Source organism: Protomyctophum parallelum (assembly GCF_964188405.1).
Source record: "Protomyctophum parallelum genome assembly, chromosome: 5".
Classification (NCBI taxonomy): Eukaryota; Metazoa; Chordata; class Actinopteri; order Myctophiformes; family Myctophidae; genus Protomyctophum; species Protomyctophum parallelum.
Genome location: NC_139702.1, coordinates 3,257,053 through 3,274,980, shown reverse-complemented (window position 1 = coordinate 3,274,980; position 17,928 = coordinate 3,257,053). Strand labels below are relative to the sequence as shown.

At 41.9% G+C, this 17,928-nt stretch overlaps 1 protein-coding gene across 1 annotated transcript; it reads right to left on the bottom strand.

Annotated features, from left to right (window-relative positions):
- Positions 1-715: 715 nt before the first annotated feature.
- On the bottom strand, positions 716-15,442 carry LOC310859201 (tudor domain-containing protein 7B-like; the record flags this gene model as incomplete). Its single annotated transcript, XM_083765602.1, has 11 exons — positions 15,295-15,442; positions 13,636-13,901; positions 9,147-9,230; positions 8,892-9,026; positions 8,329-8,433; positions 7,635-7,821; positions 6,639-6,796; positions 5,332-5,525; positions 4,163-4,323; positions 1,139-1,259; positions 716-815 (listed from the first exon to the last, which is right to left on the bottom strand). Exons 2-11 carry the CDS (start codon positions 13,882-13,884, stop codon positions 716-718), a joined length of 1,494 nt encoding a protein of 497 aa, XP_083621728.1. The 5' UTR covers positions 13,885-13,901; positions 15,295-15,442.
- Between the last annotated feature and the right edge of the window lie 2,486 nt (positions 15,443-17,928).

Below are 17,928 nucleotides of genomic sequence, written 5' to 3'. Positions count from 1 at the left end.
CAGAATTTCAGATTCTGCAAAGATTCAGGTTCTGGATTACTCTTCATTGTCTAAAAGACTAAGACGCAGCTGAGACGACATTGGAAGTTTATTTGGATGCAAATGAGGCGAAAAACTAAGACCTTCAAAAGTTCACCAAATGGATGCTTAATGACAAGGCTGCCAGCCAGCAGAGAGCCTGATGTGTTTTCAACCATGCCCCTGCTACGGCAGACCCCATACATTTGGCTGTCTAATTATTCAGCTGATGTGTCCCTATTTTTTGTGACGAAGACCCACAAGGGTCGAAACGTTGTTCATACAAATAAAGAATTTTCCCTGGGAGCAGTGAATCAGTGTGCGGACATCCCTTTCTTTTCATTGTACGTATATTTTTAACCATCTGGAGATGTGCGTGCTTCCCGTCGGATCCTATCCCTATTTATACCACTTTAAATCTGGTGCCCCCGTCTTGGGACACCAGGTTTTTTCTATTTTTCCCCCTTCTTTTTAAGAAATTTGCTTAGATAAAATGATTAAAAAAAAAAAAAAGAGTTTAGAAGTGTTCATTTCTTACACATTTATTTGAAACACAAGTCTTTTTCAAATTATTAAAGAAAATTACAATTTAAGAAAACATGCATTTAAACCACAAAACAAACAAAAGGCTCAAACTATTCAAATACAAACAGCATGCAGAAACAAAACGATAATAGAACTTTTTAGTGTGTCCTAGTCAGTCAGTGGTGGGCAGCTTCTCTGCAATGTCTGCCATGATTTTGTGGATCCACACGTCACTGTTTTCCTGGCTGGTGTCCACCAGGTACACCGTCAGCCTGCGTGGTAAAGTAGGGATGTCACTCACTCATCATTACATTTATTTATTTTTTTACACTGAAAAATAAATACACATTTACTTTTGCCTTTTAGGCTTTGTAAACAAACATTTCACAGGGTAGATACATATGACTCACAGCTTATACTGTATACGGCGAAATGGCAGACATTTAATAACTTTATACTCTCAAAATGAAATAGTGGAAATGGCCCAACTGCATAATGCATCGCGTTGAGCTTGCATATTGGCAATTTGTTTTTATAATGTTTTAAATCTTATTTAAGTGATTGTGATTAGTGGTCATAATTGTGAGCAACCTACCTGCGTGCCCACACCTCCGGGCCCTCCTGCACTCTCTCCACCTGGGCTACCAGCGCCTTCTTCTCCACGTGGTTCCTGAACAGGTTGGAGGCTTCTTCGGACCACTGCTGCTGTCCCACACCTGGTGTGCAGACAGGGATAATAATAATAATAATATCCCTCTAAGCAAGTACCCCTCAGTTTGATATGCATTAGGGATAATAATAATAATAATATCCCTCTAAAAAGCAAGTACCCCTCAGTTTGATATGCATTAGGGATAATAATAATAATATCCCTCTAAGCAAGTACCCCTCAGTTTGATATGCATTAGGGATAATAATAATAATATCCCTCTAAAAAGCAAGTACCCCTCAGTTTGATATGCATTAGGGATAATAATAATAATAATATCCCTCTAAAAAGCAAGTACCCCTCAGTTTGATATGCATTAGGGATAATAATAATAATAATATCCCTCTAAAAAGCAAGTACCCCTCAGTTTGATATGCATTAGGGATAATAATAATAATATCCCTCTAAAGCAAGTACCCCTCAGTTTGATATGCATTAGGGATAATAATAATAATATCCCTCTAAAAAGCAAGTACCCCTCAGTTTGATATGCATTAGGGATAATAATAATAATATCCCTCTAAAAAGCAAGTACCCCTCAGTTTGATATGCATTAGGGATAATAATATCCCTTTAAAGCAAGTACCCCTCAGTTTGATATGCATTAGGGATAATAATAATAATAATATCCCTCTAAAAAGCAAGTACCCCTCAGTTTGATATGCATTAGGGATAATAATAATAATAATATCCCTCTAAAAAGCAAGTACCCCTCAGTTTGATATGCATTAGGGATAATAATAATAATAATATCCCTCTAAAAAGCAAGTACCCCTCAGTTTGATATGCATTAGGGATAATAATAATAATATCCCTCTAAAGCAAGTACCCCTCAGTTTGATATGCATTAGGGATAATAATAATAATATCCCTCTAAAAAGCAAGTACCCCTCAGTTTGATATGCATTAGGGATAATAATAATAATATCCCTCTAAAAAGCAAGTACCCCTCAGTTTGATATGCATTAGGGATAATAATAATAATAATAATATCCCTCTAAAAAGCAAGTACCCCTCAGTTTGATATGCATTAGGGATAATAATAATAATCCCTCTAAAGCAAGTACCCCTCAGTTTGATATGCATTAGGGATAATAATAATAATATCCCTCTAAAAAGCAAGTACCCCTCAGTTTGATATGCATTAGGGATAATAACCCATTCTGACCGGGCACCCATTTTGGTGTTAGCATCATGTTATGCTTTAGCCATTTAAAAATAGCAGATCTACAAGCTCATATCGCGCCACCGAGTGGCGCGATACGAGCTTGTAGGTCTGCTATTTTTTTTATTATCGAAGAACGACTGACATTTTTAGAATCTGATCTCAGGTCAGAATGGGTTCATCAGACCAGTGTGTCCCCAGTGGAAACCTCGTATGAATCTGATCTCAGGTCAGAATGGGATAATAATAATATCCCTCTAAAGCAAGTACCCCTCAGTTTGATATGCATTAGGCGCCACAGACAAAAAACATTGGATTCAGACCCAATCTGAATCCGTCTGCACACGGCTGAGAAACGTAAATATATATATGTAAATCCCCCTCCCCACCTTTGTAGCCACAGAAACACCTCTTTGCATGTGATGTGACCGTTACATTTATTTTATATTTCATGCAAAGATGCCATTGCCTGTAATCGCAAATATGCTTTTTGTATTCTTTCTGTACATTATATCAGCAAAGTGTAGATTTTTATGTTTGAGGGAAATTAAGATTCTCAGTAAAAAAAAAAAAGAAAAGGCATTTATCAACCGGTTAATCGATCGATAAAGAAAACGTAATAAATTAATGACTATCAATAATTCCTATCCCTACTACTGTAAACCTCAGTGTCAAAAGTGATATTTGTCTGTAAAACTAAAATTGCTTTATATTCTGATATTAAGGCTGCGGGGTGCGCACGCTTATCTAACACACCAAAAGTCTGACATGCGAAAATCACCCGTTGGTCCGACATGCGTTGGTCCGACATGCGTTGGTCCGACATGCGTTGGTCCGACATGCGTTGGTCCGACATGCGTTGGTCCGACATGCGTTGGTCCGACATGCGTTGCATCCCGCGTGTGGTTAGCGTTTATGGTAGACTCAGAGTATCGGACTAATGTTGGACTGTTAGTATGTCGGAACTTATGCCTGTACCCAAGGCTGCAACGATTCATCGTAATCAAATGGATTATTCAATTAGTTGCCAACTCATTTAGTAATTGGCAACTAATCGCTGGAGTTTTTCTGCAATTAATCGTGGGTGTTTTCCCACTTTGTTTTTCCAGTGTTAAATGTAACTACCGTCAGCTAAAGAGGAGTCCGCCATCGGTCTTCCCTTACAATCTGCTGATGGTTGCACATGCACAGTAGCGACTGCAAAGCATGATACATTAACAATGGAGAATCACATGGTATCCAAAAACATCTGATTTATTTCAATGTCATTTGTCTTTTATTTGAATAGCAGCCTAATCAGCAGCTGAGCAAAATGTAATAATGTACTTTGAATGAATTATTCATCTTTAATGTATTTTTTTAGTTAGAACATGTCTAAAATAACCTAATATGTAATGTATAAGGCGATAGCTAAATAAGCAATACAATTAATCGTTTATTTGGCCGATTAATAGATTATGAAAAGAATCATTAGTTGCAGCCCAGCTGCCCCATCTGATAGTAATCACGAAATGAAACAAGGAAACGAGCAGACACATTTTAACTCAAGACTACAATTGAAGCTAATAAATGGGTTCCCTTTCCTGATTGAATGAAATTGACAAACTACCTGAAAATGTCTAAGTAAAACCGTCCATGTCTTTCCGGCACCCCAGAGCTATTTTGAAGGAATCCTGGGAATGATTGTGTCAATATCACCACCGTAGTTATTTAAACTATTTTACATTGCTTTGCACTCAACTAACCTGCCAGCTGTGCGGTGATGGCCTGGAAAGGAAGCTGTCTGAACTCCTCTATGAGAGTCTGGAGTTGAGTAGAGCTGACCAGTTCGTGTTTGCCGTAGTCCAACTCGTAGATGGACACCAGTCCGTTGGTCAGAACCCCCTTCACCATCACACGGTGCCAGCTAGACAGACAGACAGGTCAGGTTTATTGGAGGAACATGTCACGTTATGAAACAACAAGCACGACTATTCTATGACGGATTTGCAGGATCTAATGGAACGCAACATTGAATTCACTGTGTTGCAAGAACATATGATTCTCAAACCTTTTCATTTCAAAGAGCCCCAGTTACTATGCATCAGGCTACAGATGGCCATAACTCTGATACTAATAATTTAGCTGGTGACCCCATGGAACCCTGGGGGCCACACTTTGAGAATCACTGTGCTAGAGGTGATATTGGGTTGGGTAGTGTTCAGTGAGGGAAACAAAGAAAACGATGCTTTAACCACGTCAGACCGTACAACGTGTACAGACGTCATAACTAATCCAACCGATGGATCCAGTGGACATGTACACACGACCTAGCGCTTTTTCATTGATGTCAAACAAACAAAAAGAATATTCAGATTATTTTCTTGCGTTGGCCTCTCCTTCTGCACCATACTCTGTTCACGCAGCGTTGGCCTCTCCTTCTGCACCATACTCTGTTCACGCAGCGTTGGCCTCTCCTTCTGCACCATACTCTGTTCACGCAGCGTTGGCCTCTCCTTCTGCACCATACTCTGTTCACGCAGCGTTGGCCTCTCCTTCTGCACCATACTCTGTTCACGCATGCACGCTGCCATTCACTTCCTTGTTTAGCGCTCCTAAAGGCTCGTCTCTACTAATCTAGGGAGCTCTCCGTGGTTTTGACCAGATGGGTATACTTCCGTCTTCATTTCTGACTTCAACATGCCTCTGGTTTAAAAATATCAACGCTTCTAGAGACTCTCGTAATGATCGCAAGGTAAGCAAGCAACATTATGCCTGCCTCCCGGTGTGAAGTGTCCTTGAGCAAGACTGAACCGTTAATTTCTGTTAACTTGTTGTGCAACTACACAATAAATAATATATATATATAGCGCTGGACTATTTCAGTTTGTTGACCCTAGATGCAACATTAAGAAAAAAAAAAACTGCCACTTACGTCTTGTCCACTTTCCCGGCATAGACGTGTCCTTTGTGGATCAGTGTGTCTGTGGAGGCGTCCTCGGTGCGGTTGTAGTAGAGAGCCATCTCTCCCATCAGCACAGACAGCTTGTACAGCTCCCCCCACGGCTGCACCACGAAGTAGCCCGGGTGAAGAGCCACAGACACGTACACGTCCAGGTTCTGACCCGCCTACAACAGCAATGAATGGATGGACATAACGATGAGGAAGCATCAAGATAATATTTATATGGCGGGGCATTTTCACTGGTCTCACTACCTTCCTGGACTACAATTCCCATAATTCTTTGGTGCACTGCTCCTCCTTGTGGATAGGGGGAGAGCTGTCTTACTGAGACAACATGTAGTCCAGGAAGGAAGTGAGCCCAGTGTCCATGACATCAGAGACAACAGGCTCACTGCTACAATCTAAAATATCTAAAACCACATATTACACACATAAAGACCCCCAGGAAAGTGTTCTAAAGCTTCTAAACGTCATTAACATATTTTTTTTTGCAAAAAGGGTGTCCCTTTAACCCATTCTGACCGGGCACCCATTTTGGTGTTGGCATCATGTTATGCTTTAGCTATTTAAAAATAGCAGATCTACAAGCTCATATCGCGCCACCGAGTGGCGCGATACGAGCTTGTAGGTCTGCTATTTTTGAAAAATCGAAGTACGACTGACATTTTTATAGAATCTGATCTCAGGTCAGAATGGGTTAATCAGACCAGTGTGTGTCCAGTGGAAACCTCGTATGAATCTGATCTCAGGTCAGAATGGGTTAAGCCACAGTACTGTACTTCTACACCCAACACATCATGTGGAAATGACATAACTGCAGTGCATAGCCTCTGCAGAGGTGTTGTGCTGTATTCATGCACCATTCATTTTCAATGGAAGCCAGCGAACGGCAGACGTTTGGAGCTGCTACAAAATCTACAATCCAATTTGAGCTGGCTTCAACTGCAGCTACAAAATGACCACGTGTTGTTTAACCATCTTCTCTCTGCACACAATTCCTGTTTGTAATTAATGGGGAAACAAATGTACACGATCCAGTTCCTTGATATCGTTATTGGCTCGTCAGGACACATGCATAAATCAGTGTGAACACACCATTATGTGGTGGTGCTTTTTATATTGTTACTGCGGGCAGAAACCTCTTATCTTCATATTCAAATGTTTTGGAGTTTTATTTTGTAAATGAATGCCCTACTTGATCATGCATCACACAAAAGCATCAAAAGCAGTATTTTTTTTTACTTGAATGGTGAAAAGTAACAGTTTTGGACACCCACCCGGGGAGCCTCCAGTGGAGGGGGCAGGGACAGTGGCTCCTCTACAGCAGTGGGGGTCTTGGCAGGGCTGACCACTTCAAGCTGGTCCCGATGGGATGAGCTGATGGGTCTCAGGGCTGGTCTGCTCAACCTCTCCACTACAGTCGAGTCATCATCACCTATAAGGAGTATGAACAGCCTGTGAGTCATCCTTGCACACGTCTTTAATTCTGGCCCAGTTATTATAATAAGCTACCATGTGTTGTCCAGAGGTGAATAAACTGTTCAACGTGAATGACAAGACATCAAAATTATACTATAGGAAAGTCAATTGTATGCATTACTAAATGTGACAAAACTTCCCTGTTATGTAGTAGCTTGAAATTAACAATCATTTGAAGTATCAGAAAAGACACATTTGGGTTACGCTCTAGTGGGCCAGAAGCCATCCTGCACGTAACCGATTGTCATTCAAACAACAATGAATTGGGCCTTGGCTACTGGTAAACCTGGTAAAGTGTAAAGCATATACGGTAAATAAATCCGGGTTAAAATCGGACCAGAGGCTCTCTTTGCTGCATATCATCCCCACTATATCTCCCGCTTTCTATCACAGTAAAGCAGAAATACAAAGAAATAATCTCTAAAAAAAAAAAAAATAGTCATTTCAATGATTTGGTTTCAGACCATTTGAAAAAGAGTACTTTTAGTATAGCAAATAATTAACTTAAAACTGAAACCTAAAACAATCAAACTTTACGCACTGAAAAACGTCCAACGTATTATGAAATGTAAAGAGGGATCACGGCCATAAGTTCAGCGATGAACAGGCTGGTGGGCTGAGATGGAACACACACAGGCTCTGGATCTAAGCTCTACCAAAGACTGACTGACACTGCTTTCAGAGGAAGACTGGTGCATCTTAACCACTTGAATGGGGGGGTATTTTAGGCAAAGAAGCGGTCCAAGTGAGTTTCACCAAGACCGTGTTTTTAGTAGTTAAGCACTTAGCCGTACTAGAGTCCAGACGCTGGTTGGGGCTGCCGACTTCCACAAGGTTGTTGTTCTGCTCCGTGAGTCGTAGCCACAGTTCTGACTGGGCCAGCTGATGGTTGAAGCTCTCGTCCCGCTGACCTCCAGAAGAGTTGGGGAAAAGGTAGATGTGGACCAGCCTGTCCTCTTTCACCTGGTCTAACTGCACAATCTGAGAACAATGGGGAGGTTCAATTTGTGATGATTTTGTTAATGGGTAAAGTTGATCAGAGTTGCACTCTTTCCTGTAATACCAAATCTCTTCATGGGAAAAACTACAAGTTCCCCACAGAATGGGGGGAGGGGGGGGGGACACACGACGACGACGACGATTTGATAGGGTTTAAGTGTTTAAAAACCAACCCGACTGACCGTAGAAATGTCATTCTTCATTTAAGCATCAACATCTATATTCAAACATTGCATTTGTGGATACATTTTGGGATTATGTAAACTACAGATGATTACTACACCGTGAATGGGATTGCGCCTGGGAACAGGATTCACGGTTCAATCCCTGCCAAAGGCCGCCTGTCAAAATGCCCTTGAGCAAGTCACTGATGAGCCCATAACTGATAAATAGGATGATGCCTTGCGTGCTCCTTCCATTATAAATCTTTGTTAAAGGGCTACAATGTGCATGCATGATACGGTTTGTGGTGTGTGTGTGTGTGTGTACCTTCATGCTACAGTTGGTGGTGTATAGTATAGCTTCTCTCAGCCAAAGAACGGTCTCAGGATTCCCTACTGGGCCAGTCAAGTCAGCCAGACAGCATTTAATAGCCTGGGGGAGGGGAGAGAGAGAGCATAATGTGGCTTTATATACCGTAGTTTCACAATCTTACATCAAGTTTACAATTTTCTAAATATTAAGCTCTGCTGCGTGTGCATAAGGATGCCGCTGAGGTCTGTTGGACGAAACGACTTTGCAATGGTGATTTTTATTTATTTAAACTCTCCAGTGATATTTTAAAATATCACATTTTGCCACACATTTATAACAAGAATTGGATTCATTTCACAACAATTTGTTTCATGAAAATAAATAAATGTTCAATGTTTATCGGGTTCAACATCCCATGTGTGTCCTAGCTCTCAGCCAAAACACTGACAGGCAGACGCATGGATGGACCGGACCACTCCTTACAGCTAAAACTCTGTGATGAAGTCACCCGAGCACCTTCTGGCTGGAAGACATCTTCACCTGTATTAAAGCGCACGTCGTACACGCATGCAACTGACCTGTGGTGGTATGACGGTGAGATCATTGAGGAAGGGTGTGGGGATTTCTCTGAGCTCAGTCACCGACACAGAGGCTGGTATACCCAGATCAATGAACACGATGTCCATCACTCTGTTGCCATGGATGTTGGTGATCTAACACACACACACACACACACAAACAGTCTGATTGAGTACCGAGGGAGTTTTCCTCTGCAGGTTCTCTTTTATTATAATTCTTCCACGATGTGTGGAGGAGATACTAGATGTTCTTACCTCTGCTCTGGACCACTTGTCTTTGTAGCGGGACAGGCAGAGCTTGCCATAGTAAGACCTGGAAACCAGAGACTCTGACGTCACCTGAAAACAAACACCCAGCATATATCAGGACTCTGATGTTAACCTGAAAACAGAAATCGTCCATTGGCGATTTTGGGCCAGATGATGGGTGATAGGAAAATATTGGTCACCCAACCTTAAATCAAACAATTGTCAAAACCCACATCAAAACTGTTGTGGGAAGAAGGCAAGATTGTTTTAACCTGACGCTGCCAGATGAGGGCGGTATTGGGTAACCATGTTCCCCAACACAGCAATCATCTGGGATCTCTCAGGCAGTTGAGCTGACAAAAATCCGTTCCGTACCGGACCAATCAGCGTGAGCTAAGGGCGGGATATGTGCGAAACCGGACGTGAAGCTATATAGACACGTCAATATGATTGGTTGTGTTTGCACGCCCACACGGTGATAGACAGACGGTCCCATCCAATCATCTACCAAGTATCTTGAAAAAAAGGAACAGCCCGTCATCGAATTTGCTTCCGCGATCCCAGATCCCAATAAGCTGTGAAACAAATTTGTGTAGCAAGCTTCTTGGATCTGGCAGCGTCAGGTTAAGATTGTTTAGGACCGTCACAAAACGATATGCTTTAGCTATTGAAAACGCACCCATTTTGGTGTCGGCATCATGTTATGCTTTAGCTATTGAAAACGCACCCATTTTGGTGTTGGCATCATGTTATGCTTTAGCTATTGAAAACGCACCCATTTTGGTGTCGGCATCATGTTATGCTTTAGCTATTGAAAACGCACCCATTTTGGTGTTGGCATCATGTTATGCTTTAGCTATTGAAAACGCACCCATTTTGGTGTTGGCATCATGTTCTGCTTTAGCTATTGAAAACGCACCCATTTTGGTGTCAGCATCATGTTATGCTTTAGCTATTGAAAACGCACCCATTTTGGTGTCAGCATCATGTTATGCTTTAGCTATTGAAAACGCACCCATTTTGGTGTCGGCATCATGTTATGCTTTAGCTATTGGAAAACGCACCCATTTTGGTGTCAGCATCATGTTATGCTTTAGCTATTGAAAACGCACCCATTTTGGTGTTGGCATCATGTTATGCTTTAGATATTGGAAAACGCACCCATTTTGGTGTCGGCATCATGTTATGCTTTAGCTATTGAAAACGCACCCATTTTGGTGTCGGCATCATGTTATGCTTTAGCTATTGAAAACGCACCCATTTTGGTGTTGGCATCATGTTATGCTTTAGATATTGGAAAACGCACCCATTTTGGTGTCAGCATCATGTTATGCTTTAGCTATTGGAAAACGCACCCATTTTGGTGTTGGCATCATGTTATGCTTTAGATATTGGAAAACGCACCCATTTTGGTGTCGGCATCATGTTATGCTTTAGCTATTGGAAACGCACCCATTTTGGTGTCAGCATCATGTTATGCTTTAGCTATTGAAAACGCACCCATTTTGGTGTCAGCATCATGTTATGCTTTAGCTATTGAAAACGCACCCATTTTGGTGTCGGCATCATGTTATGCTTTAGCTATTGGAAAACGCACCCATTTTGGTGTCAGCATCATGTTATGCTTTAGCTATTGAAAACGCACCCATTTTGGTGTTGGCATCATGTTATGCTTTAGATATTGGAAAACGCACCCATTTTGGTGTCGGCATCATGTTATGCTTTAGCTATTGAAAACGCACCCATTTTGGTGTCGGCATCATGTTATGCTTTAGCTATTGAAAACGCACCCATTTTGGTGTTGGCATCATGTTATGCTTTAGATATTGGAAAACGCACCCATTTTGGTGTCAGCATCATGTTATGCTTTAGCTATTGGAAAACGCACCCATTTTGGTGTTGGCATCATGTTATGCTTTAGATATTGGAAAACGCACCCATTTTGGTGTCGGCATCATGTTATGCTTTAGCTATTGGAAACGCACCCATTTTGGTGTCAGCATCATGTTATGCTTTAGCTATTGAAAACGCACCCATTTTGGTGTTGGCATCATGTTATGCTTTAGCTATTGAAAACGCACCCATTTTGGTGTCAGCATCATGTTATGCTTTAGCTATTGAAAACGCACCCATTTTGGTGTTGGCATCATGTTCTGCTTTAGCTATTGAAAACGCACCCATTTTGGTGTTGGCATCATGTTATGCTTTAGCTATTGAAAACGCACCCATTTTGGTGTCAGCATCATGTTATGCTTTAGCTATTGAAAAATAGCAGATCTACAAGCTCATAGCGCGCCACCGAGTGGCGCGATACGAGCTTGTAGGTCTGCTATTTTTGAAAGAATTGAAGAGCGACTGACATTTTTAGAATCTGATCTCAGGTCAGAATGGGTTCATCAGACCAGTGTGTGTCCAGTGGAAACCTCGTATGAATATGATCTCAGGTCAGAATGGGTTAATAGAATGCATGTATTATTTATCTTTGTCTGAAAATGTAGTAAGACATCTGAAGAGTAAAGTGTAAACATTGTCTCCAGTCTCGGTTTGTTTTAACCTCCTGACTTTACTACTAAGAACAGGCTAAACAGGATGAGGCCTCAAGGCTGGAGCGCACGCACACACACACACACACGCACGCATACACACGACCAAATGTCTCTAAAACATGATGTCACCGAAGACTAAATGATCCTAGGCTACCTCGCACTTGTTTAACAAACCAGTTAAGAATGGGGTGAAAACATTGCAAATTATGCACACTTGATCCTGCAAAGGTATGGGCTACTAAGCCCAAGTATTTTTTATTTATGTATTATTATTATTATTATTATTATTATTATTATGTACGGTAATAACATATTAATCCATTCTGAACGGGAACCCATTTTGGTGTTAGCATCATGTTATGCTTTAGCTATTGAAAAATAGCAGATCTACAAGCTTGTAGCGCGCCACCGAGTGGCGCGCTACGAGCTTGTAGGTCTGCTATTTTTGAAAAATCGAAGAGCAACTGACATTTCTAGAATCTGATCTCAGGTCAGAATGGGTTCATCAGACCAGTGTGTGTGTCCAGTGGAAACCTCGTATGAATCTGATCTCAGGTCAGAATGGGTTCATCAGACCAGTGTGTGTCCAGTGGAATCCTCGTATGAATCTGATCTCAGGTCAGAATGGGTTCATCAGACCAGTGTGTGTCCAGTGGAAACCTCGTATGAATCTGATCTCAGGTCAGAATGGTTTAAAGAAATAACCATAAAAAGTAGGAGAAAGAAATGTTGAAAATAGCCGATCTACAACGTCTCGACACGTCACGCAGCGACGGGTTATTGGAGCCTTTTTCTAATTGGCTCCTTATCTCTTGCACACCCTGGCTGCCCCCCCCACTTTGAAAAGCATCAGTGTGGCGTTTATATACAGCAGTCAGTCAAATAAGTGAACCAGGACCTACGGTACATTTGATAGACTAATGCTGATCAATGATTTAGTGCTAAAGCCTACATTTTATTAACCCATTCTGACCTGAGATCAGATTCTAAAAATGTCTTCTACATCCTGACAGTTTTCTGAAAAAGCTATGTTTCTATGTCAGTCGCTCTTCGATTTTTCAAAAAAGTAGCAGACCTACAAGCTCATAGCGCGCCACTCGGTGGCGCGCTATGAGCTTGTAGTATTTTTCAATAGCTAAAGCAGAACGTAATGCTAACACCAAAAGGGGTGCCCGCGCAAAATGGGTTAAAACACAATCCATGCCAGTACATTACAATAGAAACGCAGACCAGGTGCCAGCGTTTCTATTGACGTCCTGGCACAGGGGGTTATAGTGCTCAAAACGTAACCTGACGTTCCTTGGCTTGGCTTGGCTTGGCTTAATGCAATTACGATCCAAGACACATCTTTTGCGCCAATCAAGTAAAGCTATGGAAAACTGAACCGTAAAAGTATTATGCCGATACCAAATACCTCATTCATTCGGGGAAATATTGGGGCACAATTAACACCATCGGGGCCCATGACCGTCAAGTTCAAGTGCACGGTCATGTGCCCCGAGACGGAGATTGATAATCTCAAATTAGTGCTATATGAAAACTGATGGCATCGCTCTACAGCCTAGAGGCGCTTGCTGACGATGGGCACATTTTATTAATGGATTAAATAGGGCCGGGCCCTCAAGGTGTTTTAACACATCCCAACCTAAAAGAAATACGGTGAAACTTGAATAATTAATAAAATGCTGTTGAACTGAAAACTACGGAGCCCCTGAATGGCCATGCATTCAAAATATATTTTATCTTGTACGTACGAGATAATATCTTGTACGGACGAGATATTATCTTGTACGTACAAGATAAAATATATTTTGAATTCATGGCCATTCACGGGCTCCGTAGTAAACTGGTTGTGAATGGTGCATAATTTCACACCATGGTTTAAAATAAAAACAAAAACAAAACATTCCAAATTACCATTAAAGGGATCCACATGACAAATGACAGACCTTGGAGGATGCTGAACCTTCCCCAGGGGAGCGCTGCTCCAGATATCCTCCCAGCTCATGGTGGAGCTCCGTGAGGCCCGTAGCGGAGAGGCCATACTGGGCGGAGAGAGGCGACGCCTCCCCGGGCGTCTGGCCGCTCAGGCCAGGGTGGGAGTGCAGGAGGTGGGCCGCCTGACCCTGTGCTTGTGCTTGTTGAAGCCTGTGTTTCTGGACCTCCGCGTAGAGGCTGTCTCGCTGCTTCTTGGACATTCGACCAAACTTCACCGCTGTACAGGAGAGGAGAGCAGAGAAGCTACGTTACAGTCAGGAGTACTTTATCAGGAGTACTTTATCAGGAGTACTTTATCAGGAGTACTTTATCAACCAACAAGACAAAGAGTGTCTTGAGTGCTGCTATTGTGCATGTTGGCTCACTGGAAACCCTCTGCTACACCAGTGGGTCTCAAAGTGTCCTTGAGTGGTTTCCAAATGGGTATGGTACCTCTAAGAGTTATGGGGGCCCTTGAATTTAAAAAGGTTTGAGAACCACCATACACTAAATGAGCCAACGTGCACCATAGCAGCAGACAGACAGACAGACAGATAGCAGACCTACAAGCTCGTAGCGCGCCACTCGGTGGCGCGCTACGAGCTTGTAAGTCTGCTATTTAAAAAAAAATCTCACACACACACACACACACACACACACACAGACAGACAGACAGACAGACAGATAGCAGACCTACAAGCTCATATGGCGCCACTCGGTGGCGCGCTACGAGCTTGTAAGTCTGCTATTAAAAAAAGAATCACACACACACACACACACACACACAGACAGACAGACAGCAGACCTACAAGCTCGTATCGCGCCACTCAGTGGCGCGATACGAGCTTGTAGATCGGCTATTGAAAAATAGCCGATCTACAAGCTCGTAGCGCGCCACCGAGTGGCGCGATACGAGCTTGTAGGTCTGCTATTTTTGAAAGAATCGAAGAACGTCTGACATTTCTACAATCTGATCTCAGGTCAGAATGGGTTCATCAGACCAGTGTGTGTGTCCCAGTGGAAACCTCGTATGAATCTGATCTCAGGTCAGAATGATTTAAAAAACAAATTCACAATCCATCGTTTTCTCTGATGAGCTTTTTTACAACCGCTGCTCTCCTTGTTAATTACAGTATGAAAACAACTCTACCTCCTCTGTGACACAGCAGTGTAGTATTGACAGTAGAACATGTGGAATGCAGCCAGGCTAGCCTGCTCACACATTAACCTGGTCTAATTGTTGCACAGTTATTTAATAAATCATTCAGTGCATTTATATCTGTGTTTGTTACATTTTGTTTTACAAAGTTGGGAAAGTAATGTTTAAGTCAAGCCTTGATGTTGCCTTACACAAAATAATGATTCCAGACTCCACACAGTGAGGCATACAGCTTAACCCATTCTGACCTGAGATCAGATTCTAAAAATGTCCTCTACATCCTGACAGTTTCATTAATTACCCATTCTGACCTGAGAGCTACAATGGGGAACCCCTTTTGTTGTGCTTTAGCTATTGAAAAATCTTTTTAAAAAATCAAACAGACAGACCTGTGAGATGCATTATCCTACAGACAGACAGACAGACAGACAGACAGACAGACAGACAGACAGTCTCCTCTCATCCCACTAACCTCACTGAGCTAGCGTTAGCATTAGCGTTAGCATGTCAAGACAAAGCAGACAGTCACTGTCACTGCATTCCGTGGAGACATTCAGTTGCTTCTCCAAACATGATGACTGTCCTCTCTGATTGTTGTGTAAACTCTCTGGAGACACAGCCTGTGCATGCAGGTTTGTGCAATGCAGACTAGAGAATATAAGACACAGTTTATCTGAATCACTGCTTTGCTACAGCCACCCTCCTCTTATGGAGCAACAACATCCTCTCTGGTGTTCACTTCCTGCCGGTCCGTCAGCAGCACACTCCCCCTGTTCCAGACACAATGTTAACCCCATGAGTGCTTTCTTTTAAAACAAGACAAAACAAACTCCTAAAAAATGAGTTATGAAGTAACAAAAACGTTTTTAAACAGAAAACATGAAACCAAAAAATATTATATACCCAACCGGGTTACACAGACACAGAGAGGGGGGGGGCTAGAGAAAGCAATATGAGATATTTTATAATAATAATAATAATAATAATAAATTGTATTTATAACGCACTTTACATTTGAAACAAATCTCAAAGTGCTACAGGCAGAAAATTACCTTGTGATTAGCAGACAGCCAAAAGTAAAACATAAAACATAAATTTGTTTTGGCCATCCAATTATTTAACATCTAATATGAATACACGGTTTTCTGAAAAGTCTTGTTTTCAAATAATTGCAATGCATACAATTGAATAAAGAATAGCCTACTATATGTGCATGCATGCGTCTGTCTGTCTGTCTGTCTGTCTGTCTGTCTGTCTGTCTGTGTGTGTGTGTGTGTGTGTGTGTGTGTGTGTGTGCGTGTGTGTGTGTGTGTTTTTCAAAAATAGCAGACCTACAAGCTCGTAGCGCGCCACTCGCACTATGAGCTTGTAGATCTGCTATTTTTTTTTAAAGGTACCTCTCTAGACTCACTTTCTTACGCTGAATCAGAATATTGCAATGACGAGACTGTCTGACCTCAGGAAAGTGGTGAAAAAGGGCGCCAAAGTTTGTATGGGCCCTTAATATCCAGTAGCTTAGAAGCCTTAGAGAGGTTAGACAAATAACGAAACATTTTCTTTCAACGGGACAAATTCCATTAAATCCAGCTGGAAAAAGTGAGTCAGAAAAAGTGGTGTTTGAAAAATAAATAAATTATTTGAGCTTTTGGGGCTGAAAAAACGTGTCTCTTTTGATTTTGTGGATAGTTAGAAGTGCCGTAGAGCTTAGAGACCCCTTCCATTGGATTCGGCATGCTTCAAACATTCAGAAACAGTATTGTTTGTGGAAACAGGATTTTTTCTGAATATGTTATTGATTTTAGAGCTGGGAGGCCGCATACGAAGCCTGTCTAAGGCCACACCTTGACCCTAGACCTTAGGAGTGTCTTTGAGCGACGGGAGTGGGTTCCCCAGATTCAGCTTCACCTTCTGAACAAAAGTATGTCTTGTTTGAAACAAAACGACTTTGGGAAAGGGCCTAAAGGTGGCGCTAACGGTTAAACTACAGGGAGTGTTGTGCATTTTCTTTTTAAAATACCTTTCTAGACTCACTTTTTCCCGCTGAATCCGAATATATCAACGACGAGACTGTCTGACGTTGGGAAAGTGGTGAAAAAGGGCGCCAAAGTTTGTAAAAATGGCACCAATGCATCCAAAAAGAAGATATTTCCTATTATTTTTTCTAATCAAGGGGCATGTATTCCCACTTACTTTTTTGCCCCGATTCCAATGGTGGTGGTCTCATCTCTCTACGACGTCAGGAAGTGGGTGTAAACGGCTACTTCCTGTCCCCAGCCCCCCGAAACCTTCTGGAAAAAACCGAGACCATTTTCGGACTCAGCACGACGAGCCGAACACGCCGATATGTGTTTCCCAGCACAGGGACTTACGGTTATCTTAATTGGCTAGTTAATTGGTTAGTTTTCAACGCGCGATAGCTCGAGAACGATAAGTCCGTCAGCCAAGTAATTTACATGGGCGTGTTCAGTTTTTCGAGATCTTCGCTCTGATATGTCCGCCATTGTCGTGCGACACCCGTAGCAAAAGTTTTCCAACTATCATGTGTAAAGCGGAAGCCTTATAGACATGGTGAAGCTGACAGTGTATTGAAGGGGGAATTGAAATTTTAAAATTTGAGAACCACACATCCGTGCGCGGGGAGACACATATCAGCACGTTCGTCTAATCGATAGCTACGCGTGGATGCAAGGCACGCCCATTTTCGACGTTTGTGGGAGGAGCTATCGCGCCTCAAAGTGTAACCCTAGGGTTAGGAATTACACGACCGTGTGTGGAGAACCACATATGAACCACATATCAGATTGTTCGTCTTGACAAGCTATATAACATACTAAAAGATGGGCCCGTAATATATAAGGGTTTTTGACTTATAAGCGTTAAAGTGGTTAGACAAATAACAAAACATTTTTTTTCAATGGGACCAATTCCATTAGATCCAGCTGGAAAAAGTGAGTCGGAAAAAGTGGTGTTTGAAAAATTATTTAATTAATTGAGCTTTTGGGGCTAAAAAAACGTGTCTCTTTTGATTTGGCGGAGAGTTGGCAATGTCGTAGGGCTACGAAACCCATTCCATTGGATTCGGCATGCTTCAAACATTCAGAAACAG